The sequence below is a fragment of the Tribolium castaneum genome, chromosome 6 (assembly GCF_031307605.1).
Source record: "Tribolium castaneum strain GA2 chromosome 6, icTriCast1.1, whole genome shotgun sequence".
Taxonomy (NCBI): domain Eukaryota; kingdom Metazoa; phylum Arthropoda; class Insecta; order Coleoptera; family Tenebrionidae; genus Tribolium; species Tribolium castaneum.
This window is the reverse complement of record NC_087399.1, coordinates 2,160,299-2,175,119: the sequence shown is the minus strand read 5'-3', so window position 1 is coordinate 2,175,119 and position 14,821 is coordinate 2,160,299. Positions and strand designations below refer to the sequence as shown.

Below are 14,821 nucleotides of genomic sequence, written 5' to 3'. Positions count from 1 at the left end.
AATATTCTCTTCGACGTGCACTTTAATTAGAGAAAAATAAATTAAAAACGTTATCGACTTGCACGCAGTGCAAATTATCGCCAAAAAATGGCCAGTCGTTCTATTTACAAAAAACAAACCTGACCTTTGCAATAGATAAATTTTATAAACAAATCAAACTGTTATTGTTTATGGCCAAATTCTATAATCACGTGACGTATTGCTGGTTACATAAACAATGGCACAAAAAAATTATAATTGTTTTTGTCCCGAGTGTATTATTGGTCACATATAGTCAGGCGTAATAATCAACAACTGATTAAATTATTGAGCAATTGCGTTATCATTCACGGAATTAAACAGAAAAATCAAGTCAGTATAAATCGCCCCAATTTACGATTTGTCAGTTAATCAAACTGAAATGATCAATGAATAAGTTGTGACGTGTGGTGCGTGGCACAAATAAATCGAATCGAGTGTGCTTGGCGAAAACAAGTGCCTTCTATAATTAACGGAGCGCGTGATTTTGAAACCGACGCCCGTCACGTGACATTCCGACGCTCACGAGATGTCGCTAACGTCACGATTTTAGCAATGGCGTCAGCAATGTGGTGGTCGTGAGCACAGCTGACTAGATTTTCCCCGTAATGTGTCCTAGTAGGCGATTGGTGGTGATTTGAAACAACTGCGTGTTAGTCAAGGCAGCCGCGACGCTATGTTTGTTTTTGTGATAGAGTCAAGTCCGAGTGAAATTTTCTAAAGTTATTATATAATGCACTCGTTGTGGCTAACTGGTAGACTTATATCGCGTGCTATTTTCAATGGAATCAGCAATATATCGACGGCGGCCGATCCCAACCTACAGAAAAAACCAGACCCGCAGTTGGTGTCGGCCGTTTGTGGCTTCTCAAAGGAGAGGGGAATACAGAGACTGATTAAGGGACAATTCGGGGATGACGCCTGGTTTACGGCGAAACACAAGTCGGCCGATGTTTTGGGTCAGTATACATAACCTTTAAACCAGTCACGTGAGAGCCTCCCCTCACGCGGCCATTTTTTCTCATTTCGAACCGGTTCGAAAAAATAGAATTTTCCTAACTATGCCACGGAATAAGTAATCAGGAGCTAATTTATGCCGATTTTTGTTTACTTTGATATCGGGGATCGACGTCATTTGTTTTCATTGATCTGGTTGGGTAACAGACACGTGTGTGACATTTTTGAGCACACGAAATGAGGATTTCTTCAACACACTTCTCACAAGCGGTTTCTTTGTCAGCATCAAGGTTCAGAACGTTAATGAGACCGTTAATTGGTGGCCTTAAGTTATGACCGATGATTTAGCAAATATGTTATTTTACATATTATGTCTTATTCTTCTCAGAGCCTACTATACCGTTACAATTGACATTCATTTGTTACGGTAGTGTAGTTTTAAAGTCAAAAATGTCGCTAGAAGTCGTAAAATTATCATAAATAAATCGCGAAGAGAATATATTTTTAATTAGAATTAAGTATTTTATTAGCCAACGCTGGGTAATTGTTAGTTGTTGAGACATACATAAAAAAAATACTCAAAAAATAAAAGTTTGTCAGTTTTATGGTGTTAAGTAATCTTACGTTCGATTGTTTTTTTAAATTAGCTTAGGTGTATCATGGCGGCCATGATTTTGTAATTTTGTACGGAGTTGATGGACGGATTTTTTTTATTAATTTTTGATATTTATTTCAATTTTTAATTACCAGGTGATTCATGTAGTTTACTAGTAAAATACGGATTTTGTTTTGCTTTTTTGTCAGGCTCAACATCTTACATAAATCATCTGGTATTCTATTTTAGAATCACAGACCACTACGATCGTTAATATACATAATAAGGTAAGACTGAGAAATCAAGGCTTGATTTTTTCTAAAAATCTCTAAAAAAATATTTAAACTGATTTTTTATTTTTGGTTTTGACATGGATTAATTAAAAATCACAGGCTAGTGGTAATTTTTTCACTTTTTTCCTAAAATAAGTCATTATTAGCTGCTTTTTATCTTTGAAAAAATTTATTAATTAAATCATTTGTATTTCTTCCGAAACTACATTTTCTGTTCTTTCATTTGTTGTAAAACAAAGTATGAATGAAATGCATTATCCAACTTAATTAAAAGTCATAGGCCACTAAAAATTTCTATCAAGTGTTTTTTCTTTTTGAAAAAAAAAATAAGTAAATTATTTGAAAATTCTTGTATTTTTCCCGAAACTACATTTCTGATCTTTCATTTGTTATGAAAAAAAAAAGAAATGCATTATTCAGTGATGCCAACCTAATTAAAAGTCACAGCCCACTGATAATTTCAATTAAATGTTTTTTAAGATCTTGGCTTTTTTTCTAAAATTATATCATTATTATCTGTGTTTCTTATCTTTGAAAAATCTGATTAATTAAATGAAATCATTTGAAACACTTTGTTTCTCTCCTAATTATATTTTTTCTTATTTTTTATTTGTTATGAAAAAAGAAAGGAAGAAATGCAAGATGCAGTGATAATTTAATTAAGTCACAGGCGGCTGATAATTTCTATCAAGTGTTTTTTAAGAATTTGTTTTTTTCCTAAAATTATATCATTAACTGTTTTTAAATTTTTGAAAAAAATAATTAAATCATTTGAAACACTGTATTTCTCCCGAAACGACATTGGTGTCTTCCATTTATTATGAAAAAAAGAAAGCAAGAAATGCATTATTCAATGATGCCAACTTAACTGAAAGTCACAGGTCACTTTGATAATTTCTATCAATTGTTTTTAAAGATTTTGGCTTTTTCCTCAAATTATATCATTTAGTGAATAATATAATAATCCTTTATTAACTAATTTTACTCGTCCCCTTATTACAAGGTCTGATGGTTACGCCACTGTGTCACACTCAGAAATGAATGATTTTTTCCCAGGTTTAGTCAATCGTGAAATTACCGAATTTTTTTGCTTTTGTGTCCAAACTAACGCAATTTTCGCTCTATTTCTTTCCTGTAATAATGAAAAAAATGGTGTAATAATGCGATAGTGCGATAACCAGCAGTGATGTCAGCACATTATTCACACAATTGCGGCGTTTTTCTATGGATCACATTTTGTAATTTATATGAGATATGGACTTGAATTTTTATGTGAAATAATACCAACAACCATTTTCATAAATTTATTATTTTTAAATTGAAAACAATACAAAAACGTATGTTATTATTTTTCAAATAATGAGCATCAAGTAGGTTGTGAAGTCAAAATGCACCGTACTTTAATAGGCGACTCACACAAAAACTGTCATTAATGTCATTCCGAACAAGTGACATTAAGGTCAAGTTGTGTAAAAAAATCATTACATTGTTAATTTAAAGATTTTTTTAGTACCTAAGAAACAATCAAATTTGACATTTAACATGGGCAGTTTTGCCAACTCAATTTTTGGTTAATTCCAGGTGTGGCCGATGGCGTGGGGGGCTGGAGGGCCTACGGCATAGACCCGGGGGAGTTCTCCCTCCACCTAATGCGGACCTGTGAACACCTCGTCAAACTCGGCCGTTTCACCCCAACAAACCCCTCGGAACTCCTAGCCCGGAGCTACTGCGAATTATTGCACCACAAGAAGGCCATTTTGGGTACTTTTTTACCCTTGCCAACTGAACTTTGTCACTAGTTTTTTTCACAGGTAGCAGCACTGCGTGCGTTGTGGTGCTAAACCGCGACAACAACACCCTCTACACCGCAAATATCGGAGATAGTGGCTTTATGGTTGTGCGAAAGGGGCGTGTGATACGTAAAAGTGAAGAACAGCAGCATTATTTCAATACTCCGTTTCAATTGTCGTTACCGCCGCCTGGATACCAGGCCGATGTCTTGTCCGATCAACCGGACTCCGCTATTACGGATAATTTTCCGGTTGAGGATGGAGATGTTATTCTGGTGGCCACCGACGGAGTTTTCGATAATTTACCCCAGAATTTACTCGTCAATGAACTGAAAAAGGTTTGCCAATAAAAATGACATTTTGCAGGTTTTATTTTAGAAGTTGGCTATGATAAACACAAGTTATATGACAGTTGTGACTTTTATTTGACTCAGTTTTGAACAAATATACTTCGCTATCGCCTCTATTTATAATTTAAACTAAACAAAAACACTCTAATCGGACTTGCCGTTTTTTTTCATAGAGCATGTGACTACATTCGGCGAATTTGTGTTGGTCCGAGCGTGCTGTGGCTCGGTACACGGCCAACTCGCTTTTTACCCAATTTCGTGTTTTCACATTTATTTAAATCGCATTTTTTGTTTTTATTACATTCTAAAAACTGTCATTTTTTTATCATGACTGTACCACACCTATTATATTTTTATTCAACTTTGAGTCTTGCCAAATTAATTTTAGGATTGTTTTTTGTTTGTTCGCCATTTGTCCAAACCCGACAGCTCCGAATTAAATTATCCTCTAGTCAATGTTTTTTTCAAAACTTGTTTGATATTTTCTTTTTGAAATTCTTTAAAAACGCCATTTTGTTTGAGCGCCATATTTAGGTTCAATCACATCGTTTTTTTCTTAGTTTTGAAGTGGTTAATTTTTTTGTTTGAAAGAACGATCCGCGTTGGCTACGGTTGATTAGACCATTTTTCACAGCCTGCTCGGATTAGGTTCATGCAAGGCCTTCCTTGATCGAAATTATTGTATTATGACAAGTAAGCGTCGACCCAAACTGACAGATACCGGTTCCAATTATGTCATGGCCATGTTGATTAAATATTTAATGGAATTTGCCGCCCTTTTCAAATATTTTCGTCAAATAAACGCGTTGACTTTTCGCTTGTTTTTCTCACCTTCGATATCTAAATTGAAACAAATACAATTGATAAATTTCTGCAAAAACACGCATTGACTTTAGTGTGTCACAGGCAATTTTCGTTGTTGACACAAAAAGCTAACGGTGCATTATTTTACGTGGTGTGACTTTAATTTCTCCTCAATTTGCGAATGAAATTTTTTGCAGGTTCAAGGCGAGCGTTGCGCTAGCCGTCTCCAAATGGTGGCGAATTCCATTGCCTGGATGGCGCGCAATTTATCGTTCGATGAGACGTTCTTTTCACCATTTGCCCAAAGTGCTTTTGCCAACGGTATCAACACGATCGGTGCGTAATTAGGCGAGGAAATGGCCAGATTTGATTGAGCTTTTTTTTCAGGTGGCAAACCGGACGACATCACCGTTCTGCTGGCGACTGTCGCAATATGAGAAATTTAGGAGAAATATTGAATCGGTTCCTCTATCGCTAATTTTATTTTATTTACGAATGCTTGTAGTGCTTTCATTTGGGAAATTCAAGTGCTATTAAAGACGTTTTACGTGATCATGAAACCAAATTTCATTATTGGAACCTAATATTTAGGTTCCGCCGTGTTTCACTCTTGTTTTAAGTTAGGACGTATACTCATCACTTGTTTTATTTGTGCAAGACTCTGTGAATTTTTAGTTTTAATAAATAGTTGTTACGAGTAGCCCGTTTTTTATTACAAATTATCAAAAAATACATAATTATTAAAATTTTTATTTTATCTTCAAAAAATTTAACAATGAATAAAACGTCGTTTTTGTGAAGGTAAGTCACTTGACCTATAAAATTTCAAGCAAAAAAAATTAAGAATTTTAAATCTCGTGAAGAGCTCGTATATTACGTGCTATAACTTGAAGAAATAAAAATTATTTTCTCAATTACGGCTAAACGATTCGAAAAAGTGGAACTATTTTAATCCTTGCCCATGCAAAATGATCCGAGGAATCGATTGGCGTTGAGAAAAATACCAAATTCCCAATAGTTTTTTAGTTATGAATTTTTAAAACTTTACAAATTTTTGCATTTATCTGCAATTTTCTCGAAAACCATTACTCGGCGAACAAACATCTTTTTTTAAAAAGATAGATAATTTAAAGAGCTTTCCATTGATAATACACTTCGTATGGTTATCTCTAATAGTTCCGGAGTTATTGCTCGATAAATAATCCCGGTACCGAAAAATGACCAAAACCGTGACAAAAATTGAAAAAATCGAACAACTCGACTTATTTTGAACTTTTATCAACTCTAGAGGGATGTAAAAGCATATGTAAGTCCAAAAAACTATAATAGAACGAGTTTAAAAAAATATATTTTTTTCACTATCTTGAAGGTAAGTAAGCGTATTACTCAGGAAATTTTAGCAGAAAAAAACAAAATTTTAAATTTTGTGAAAAGTTGGTATAATACAGAAAATGAGCCGCTGAATTCACTGGAACAAACGGTTTTGCTTTACGACTTTTAGTTTTTGAGTTATGATTTTTTTTGTTGAATAAAATTTTGCGTTAACTTTTTTAAATTCTTATTTTTTTAATTACGGCTGAACTATTCGAAAAAGTAGAACTATTTTTATCCTTACCCATGCAAAATGATGCGGGGAATCGATTGGCATCGGCAAAATTGCCAAATTCTTAATAGTTTTTTAGTTATAAATTTTTTAATATTTTACCAATTTTTGCATTTATCTGCAATTTTTTCGAAAACTATTAGTCGGAGAACAATATTTTTTTTTGAAAAAAATAGACAATTTAAAGAGCTTTCCAACGATAATACACTTCACAGGGTTATCTCTAATAGTTCCGCAGTTATTGCTCGATAAATGTTCCGGGTACCCGAAATCGACCAAAATCTCGACAAAAATTGAAAAAAGCAAACATAAAAACATTTGAACATATAGACTTTTTTTGGACTTTTAACAACTCTATTGGGTTGTAAAGGCATATAAAAATTCATTTTATCAGCCAAAACAAGTTTCAATTTTTTAGTGTAGGCAACCAAATATACACTCCGAGCAAAATAGTGCACAAAAATGCTTTTCTGTAAATTGCTTTGCATATTTTTATTTATTTCAATTAATGATAAAGTTATTTTACCGCAAGTAAACTGCGGAAAATAAAGCATCTCAATTTTTGGACTTCATACGGGGGCAGTAGTTTCCTTAATACTTTTTTGTCTTTGTCTTTACCACAATCCTTACACTCAATGCGTTAGGATAAGGGGATTTTATAAAAAATTAAAAATTCACCTTTAACAGTCGATTACTTTAATTTTTGACCTGCCCTCGTATGAAGCATTTCAGCCGAATTTTGTTTCCAAACGAACAAACACGACACTGTGACACAAATTAAACCAAAAATTTGTTTTTTTGTTGAGTAGAGATAACCTTGTGACTTAACTATGTCTCACAATTTTATCGCCCAAATGCAAATTATTGTAAATTTGGGTCAGAAAAAAAATCCAATTTTCCGTGTGAAATTTTATTTTTCCAACAATACAACGTAGGTATTAATCACGATAAACGAGGAAGTTGGAGACAAAAATCCCCTTTACACAACTATTCTCACTTCTACACTACATACATACAAAAAATTGAGGAGAAACGCCCTGGTCCAGAGTGCACCTAAAATTCGTTAAATAAAAATTTCCTAAACGTCAAGCGATAACAAATGACGCAGACATTTGACTAGTTAAACAAAAGCAACTAAACATGAAGTAACAAAAAAAGAACAAAAACGCAACAATCCTCTAACGTAACCTCCTGATGCTAGAACCACGAAAAATAGCCCTTTTTCTGGGGCGACTTGGGGCTTTTGGGGGACTCCTGGGCGGCTGTATCGCCGCCCCCGACCTTATCAGCAAGCAGCGAATTGGTCTGAGATTGCAACTTCGCCTCGTATTCACGCACATCCTGCAACGACATTTCTATCCATTCGTCAATCCACGCAAAGGCTTGCCTGTGCCCCAGCAACAGCACCTCGCGAATACACTAAAAAAATTGTTTAACAACCAAAAGTTTGCCAAAACGAGTGCGCGCACCGAATGGATAAAATCCTCGACTTTCGTCTGGAGGCCAAAAACCTCAAACGAGGCATTTACTAATTTATACGAACACATGATTGGGGTGTAGTTAGCCCGCCAGCCCTCCACCAGGGGCCCCCTTTGCGTTTTTTTCGACTGGAAAAAACGCGGGTCCTCTTCCTCTTTGTAGTGTTTGGGGCTCACTTCATCGTAGGCTATGTCAATGTGGTCGACTAGGCGTTCGGCAAGTTGTTCAGGAGTTAAATTAAGACACTAAATTTTTTTATTTAAAAAAAATAATTGCAATTTATTTTTTGACTCACGTTTTCGGTACTGCCGTTGTTATTCTCATATTTGGTTTTAATTTCAATGTGAAAACGTGGAATAAATGAGCACTACAAATAAATAATAAAAAATATATAAAAAATATACCGGGTGTTTCAGTTTGGGAATTTAACCCTTGTAATTTTTTTATTAAATAAAGTAAAATACCATATTTCTATTTTTAACGGTTTAGGCATAAATTGACTTTACAATGCAATAATGGCGTCATTAACGGAACTATCGAGGACAGAAACGTTTTATTAGTAGGCTGTTTTATATCCTAACCTTTAGATATCCGTAGACATGAATTTATTATAAAAGGAGTGCCAAAAAAATAGTATTTTGTTTAAGTTAGTAAATAAAAGTATATAATATATATTTTTTTATTTAAAATAATCTATATTTTTTTAATTATTTACCAATTCTTTGTCACATGTTTAAAATTATAAATAATGGTGCAAAAAATTATACAAGGAACCAATGAAAAAAAATTGACAGTCACCGTTTTGACGAATGTCACCATACAGCCAACTTGATGATTTTATTCAATATATTTTGTCAATCCAACCAAAAATATAAACGACTTGTACACTTTTTTACAAAAATAAAAAAGTTACAAAGGTGCGCATAAAAAACCGAAACACCCGGTATATTTGGGCCGTACCGTATATTCTGTGATAGTGTACGGGTAATAATTCCACGCTTTCTCCGTCACGTAAAATATCTTAGGTATAATGGCCTGCACCCAGTAAGGCAAACGGCTACAAAAACTCATTACCTAACGCTCTAATTCGCTAATTCTTAATCAAACCTTGATAAGTGAATTCTTTTTTCGGTAAACTGGCCTTTGCCATGCTCCGGGTCGTCAATTTCCCGATTTTCAACCACTTCAACCCCTTCGCCATCCCCCGACTGCTCCAAACTGTGCCTCGCGATCATGTACAGTTGCCCCACTTGATACTTTCATAAAACCAAGTCAAGTAAAGCACTAAATGACCACAACTCACCTCTTCGACCGTAATCGGCATACAAATTCGGTATTCTTTAGTCAAAACCATCGCAAAAAATGGTTTTATTTTTTGGAAAAATTTGACAGTATGGTTAAACAAAACGTAGCGCGTGCGCACAGTCCCGCCAACTTAAACAAACCAGGCTCATTTTTAGTTAAACAAAGGCACAATTGGAAGTGTAAACACGGAATTTTTCTGAAATAGACCATCGGGGATTTGTTTATTTGAAACGAATTTATTAATTTCGCCGAATTTACGACTTGGGTACCAATCGTGCCGAAACGAAGTTACTAGCGCCGGGAGAGAAATGTCAACAATGTCAAATTTTGACAAGATAATTTCAAGCACTGATGTGGCTTTCAAAATCTGATTTTTGGCTTAAAATGGACATGTCGTGATAGTTAGCCCGAAAATGGCTTATCAGACGTTACGAAACGAATACCTGCACATGCCCCCCGTGACCCGGGCGTACACAACGGCATGTGTGATAACAACGCTGGCTGTTGTAAGTTATATTTTTTTGGGGGGTTTTTTGTTAAAATTTGTTTCATTCAAGCAATTGGAACTGGCGTCGCCCTTCCAGCTGTACTTCAACCCCATCCTGATCCTGAAACAGGGGCAGTTATGGCGGCTAGTCACCACATTCCTATTTTTTGGAACGTTCGGTTTCAATTTCTTCTTCAACATGATTTTCACTTATAGGTACTGTAGGATGCTTGAGGAGGGCTCGTTCCGGAACAGGACGGCCGACTTTGTGATGATGTTCCTGTTCGGGGGCGTGTGTATGATTGTATCCTTTCAAAAAGCGCGCCGTTTTTAACGTCAAAAGCTGGCCTTAACGCCGACTAGATTTTTGCGTTCTTTGTTAACTTATTATTTCTGGGACAAGCGTTCACAATAATGCTGGTTTACGTGTGGTCGCGGCGCAATCCGTACGTTAGGATGAACTTTTTCGGCCTTTTGAACTTCCAAGCTCCTTACTTGCCTTGGGTTTTACTGGGCTTCTCGCTCTTGTTGGGAAATGCGGTCTATGTCGACTTGATGGGGATAGCCGTGGGACATATTTATTATTTTATAGAGGATGTTTTTCCAAACCAAAGAGGGGGTTTTAGGATACTTAAAACGCCGCATTTTATGTAAGGATTGGGCGTTTTTCGGGTTAGTTTTAATAGATTCTTGCAGGCGTACGCTATTTGACGAAATACCTGAAGACCCGGACTATGCCCCGCCTCCTGAGGAGCGGCCCGGGGGGTTCGATTGGGGCAACCAGAACCAGGAGGTGAATCCCCAAGAGAATCGGCAGTGATACCAACCCTAGCCAGTGTACAATACCCCCAAAAATTAATTTGTAATACTTGTTTATTAATAAAAGAATCTATCGAAGCTACGAGTATTTTTTGCATACCCTACAAAATTGATAACTGATAAGCGGGAAAATTAAATACCGACATTTCACAATAATTAATTTCGTTTCATTAAACGTTTGGAAAAATTTTGAAAGATTGCTTCGTAATATCGTAAAACCATAAAATTAAGGCGGTACATTTTTTTTGACTACAGTAATCTCCAAATGCAGCAAATACGGACGTCAAAAAAAATAAATGCTGCGCGAAAGTCCAAAAAGTACTTTTGAAATAAGTATTCTAATTAAAAAAATCATTGGAATCCCATTAATTACAGATTAATTTCAATAAATAAATTTATTGGCAAGCATTAGGTGTTACTACGCAGATTAATGACTACGTCAAACAATTAACATAAAACGAATAATGATAATTAGAGATATCAGTGAATTTATGAAGTACTTAAAACTATATTTTTTTATTACGTAATTTTTGCACTGCACGTCTTTTGAACTGTTTTATAGCAGATTAGATGTTAATGCATTATACATAATATACAGAATGTCTCAAAACTGGCGAGTTCCAAGTTTAGTGCATTATAAAGAATCACTTCAGAAGTCTAAATAATTATAAAAAAATTAAAGATTTGTACAAATACATTGGTTTGAATGTATTTTTTTCAAAAGCAGGCCAAAGGTTTGAGAGTTTATTGTCATTTATGGTGTAAATTATTGTGGAGAAAAAAAGTAAAGCAGTTTAAAAAAAAAATTTATTTTGAAGTAATTTAATTTTTAATTTTAGTAATTTACTGTTTTATTTTCATTTTATCAATTATTTTTCTTTTCTATTTTTCTGTCTGATTTATTTATTTATTTATTTATTTAGGTTAAATTCAAATGAGGTGACTCTTTTATTTTTGCTATAAAATATTCATCAATTACGTCTTTGGATTTTTTTTCTATTGTATCTTCTTTCCTTTTTGATTTTTTAATGTATTATTTTCATCATATTTTTCCACTTCTTTTTGTCTATCCATTGTTTTGTTCTGTTTTAGAAAACTAACTAGAATTTTTGATTTTCTGAGTTTTTTTGAGTAAATATTTTTGAAAAATTTCAAATTATTTAGAAATTTTAAGAACTTAAAAAAACATATAGTACCAACTATTTTTTTTTAATTAAACAAAAAATATAATTTTGAAAGATTGCATTTAATAAAAAAACTGTTAATTTTTTGCGGTTTTTTTGATATCTCGACAATTTTGGTCGCCATTAAGGCCAAATTTCTTAGGAATTTTTTGGTGGCTCTCTTATTACCAACTTTAAAGTTGGTGCACATCACTCTGTATATAACTGAATATAAACAAGATTATATGTGATAAGATTATTCGTTCATATCTGTTGAGAAAAAGTTAGTTTTATGCACCGACAAAAATGGTGGATGCGCCGGGATAATTTGTAAATCTTTCTTTTCTATTTCAAATCAGCTAATTCAATCAACAGGAAGACTAATTCCAGAGTTAACGGGTTTTTTTCGACAATTTTTTTATAAATAAGTGACTGTTTGACTCAAATAAGGAAAAAAATCATTCATAAATAAGTGGCTGAAATATCGGAATTCTGGTGATTTTTTGCAAAACCGGAGAAAACAAAGCCTATAACTCGTCCAATTTAATTACCACAATCAGCTATCAAATGTGTGACAACTTTCAAATTCAATTAAACCCCCATAATGAACTTCCCGTCCTCATTAATAAAAACGCAACTTTGCGTGTATCATTCTCTTCTTTTTCCACAAGCAATTCAAACTTGGACGAATTGTCCACTTCCCCAATTTCCCCTATTTTTATTCCTTTTCCGTCCATAAATTCACCCTCGGACGACTCCTCCATCGATTCTGGCATTCGCCCCAAAGACTCAACCCCCGCAAAAACTCGATCAATTTTTCATCACATTTCGTCTCCGGCTATTAAAATGCGCTGATTTTCGTATCGGTTAATTACGACCGGAAACTCCGGTGGACACGTGATCCGGGGTTGCCCGGCAACCCGGAGTCTGCACAGACACGGCCGCCTCACCGATTTACGCGAAATAGAGCGTCCGGAAAAAAACTCTTCACCAATGGACCAATTTATAATTCTTGGTTTGAACGTCTCAAGGAGGGGTTTGGGGCCCCGACCAGGGCCGGACTTAATTATAGGCACCGTCTTTTTGGGCCACATTTTCTGAATTAAATTTCATAAACAAGACGATAATTTATTTGTGGAAATATTTTTCCAATTTTTTTGGGGGTGAATTGGGGGTGGTTCAACTTGGGCACTCCGGGCCTGTTCTTACGTCTGTGGAAGGGGTGTCTAACGCCGGCTCGAGGGCGAATTTGTCAGTCTATGGCGTGGCTCTGCTCCGTTCAGACTCTCGTCCGTCGAAGTAAAACCAAGCCAAAAGGACAATTAAAAGGACAAAATGAAGACCTCGTCCTTTTCCTTGAGAGTCATGCGAAGGGTAAGGTTTCCTGTTGGATGTCGCTTCTTTTCCCTTTGATCACAGCTTTTGCAACACAACAGTGCAGCTTTCGGTGTTGAGTGTCGAAGCGACTTAAATTGCAGGGTGGGGACGAAACCATTCATTTTGATTGGTTTTAATGGCAATGGGCGGGGCTAATTAATGGCGATCGCAGGGGAGGTGATGCAGTTTTTCGATTGTTACGATGTTTTCGCCGCTATTAATCAAAGTAGGCGATGCAACAGGTGCCCGGAGCCGAGCGGTCTCATTGTTCCAGGTAATGGTCGCGAAGGGGCGGTAACTAACGGTAATTCCGGAATCGATAAAATTCCGGTCATTAAGAAGCGAAAAAATCGGAACGTTTCTTTGGGGAACGGTTTTATTATTTAAGTGAGTTCGAGGCTTCGAGAGTTTAGTTTTTATTTAATTCGGGCTTATCGGAAAACTTGCCCGAGGACTGATTGTAATCTTGGAAATTGTCTCAGAACTTTGGCTCATTTCGGTACTTTATTGTTAGGCCATCAAAATTTTATCTCATGAGTGGCACATTTATTACCGCCATTTGTGAAATTTTGCGGCTGTACGTTTCAAGGTTGGTAGCGGTGTCAATGACCAGCTAATGTCAACGTCACAAACGGCCCTAATCTACATTTTAAAATAGTTCTCAAAAAAATTACATCATTAATTTGTTGACGAGTCAAAATCTGCGGTTCTAAAATTAAGTTGGCAACAGGAATTGCCAATTTTAAAAAGCAAAGTCCAAAAATCTGATTTGTCCAAAGATAACGTGATTTTCACTTAAAATTAATTTTCAAACGCCGATTACAGCGGAACTACTAGAGCGGGAACTTCGCCGTAATCGCCTTAAAAAATTATTTTAAAAAAATATGCGGAAGTAGCAGAGAAACGAGTCTACACACTTTTGTTTCTGTCATGAAATAACTAATGATCTTAAACTAATCGAACGCAAAAAAGTTTTTAAAAAAAACTAACATTTGTAATACAATTAATAGATTAAATTTACTAAGACTACATAAATCATTTTTACGAGTGGATATAAAAATGTAAATAATTACACAATAAAAGGCACAAATATTTAATAAGTAAATTCATTATTTAGAAAAATCATTGCTGTTATAAAATTTTATCTCATGTGTCACATTTATTACAGCCATTTCTTCCATTTTGCGTTTGTACGTTTCAAGGTTGGTAGTGGTGCCAATATCCAGTAAATGTCAAATGTCAAAAAAGCACCCATTTTTTTTTAATTAATGAAGATCAATAATTTGTTGCCAACTTATTCAATTAAGTTGGCAACAAAACTTGCCAATTCTTTGTACTATTCAATGTTACCAACTTAATTTTATAGAGTCCAAAAATTAGATTATTTTCAAAATTTAGTAACACTTTAAACCTGACTAATTTTCAAACGCCGACTATAGCGAAACTACAAGAACGGGAACTTCTCCGTAATCGCCTTAAACTAAAAATTATTTAAAAAAAATATGCGGAAGTAGCAAAGAAACACTTTTGTAATACAATTAATAGATTAAATTTACTAAAACTACTAAAATCATTTTTATGTGTAGATACAAAAATGTTAATAAATAAACAATAAAAGTTACAAATATTTAAAAAGTAAATTCATTATTTCATTATTCACAAAAAATTTCTTCCATTTTGCGTCTGTATGTTTTAAGGTTGGTAGTGGTGTCAATGACCAGTAAAAGTCAAACGTCAAAAATCACTCAAAAAATTTTTTTTAATTAATAAAGATTAATAAT

The 14,821-nt window shown here is 34.7% G+C and overlaps 4 protein-coding genes across 5 annotated transcripts in view; 3 read left to right on the top strand and 1 right to left on the bottom strand.

Annotated features, from left to right (window-relative positions):
• Positions 1-408: 408 nt before the first annotated feature.
• LOC659537 (uncharacterized protein) lies at positions 409-5,507 on the top strand. Its single transcript, XM_965836.5, has 5 exons — positions 409-977; positions 3,445-3,624; positions 3,675-3,991; positions 5,005-5,143; positions 5,195-5,507. Exons 1-5 carry the CDS (start codon positions 752-754, stop codon positions 5,242-5,244), a joined length of 912 nt encoding a protein of 303 aa, XP_970929.2. The 5' UTR covers positions 409-751; the 3' UTR covers positions 5,245-5,507.
• A 1,797-nt stretch (positions 5,508-7,304) lies between these two features.
• Positions 7,305-9,395, bottom strand: rdgBbeta. The gene is made up of 6 exons (XM_965892.4): positions 9,193-9,395; positions 8,997-9,145; positions 8,850-8,946; positions 8,185-8,256; positions 7,880-8,134; positions 7,305-7,829 (listed from the first exon to the last, which is right to left on the bottom strand). The coding sequence occupies exons 1-6, from the start codon at positions 9,241-9,243 to the stop codon at positions 7,608-7,610; spliced, it is 846 nt and encodes a 281-aa protein (XP_970985.1). The 5' UTR covers positions 9,244-9,395; the 3' UTR covers positions 7,305-7,607.
• A 70-nt stretch (positions 9,396-9,465) lies between these two features.
• Positions 9,466-10,578, top strand: Der-2 (Derlin-2). The gene is made up of 4 exons (XM_965954.4): positions 9,466-9,700; positions 9,752-9,985; positions 10,045-10,331; positions 10,378-10,578. Exons 1-4 carry the CDS (start codon positions 9,608-9,610, stop codon positions 10,499-10,501), a joined length of 738 nt encoding a protein of 245 aa, XP_971047.1. The 5' UTR covers positions 9,466-9,607; the 3' UTR covers positions 10,502-10,578.
• Positions 10,579-12,907: 2,329 nt separating this feature from the next.
• LOC659938 (neo-calmodulin) overlaps positions 12,908-14,821 on the top strand; it is a 41,644-nt gene continuing 39,730 nt past the window's right edge. Inside the window, exon 1 of one of the 2 annotated variants that reach the window (XM_966204.5) lies at positions 12,908-13,037. In XM_966204.5, coding sequence (XP_971297.2) covers positions 12,999-13,037 — 39 coding nt within the window. In that variant the 5' untranslated portion in view covers positions 12,908-12,998. The remainder of the gene's footprint in view (positions 13,038-14,821) is intronic. The other variant, XM_008199018.3, reaches the window with a different exon arrangement.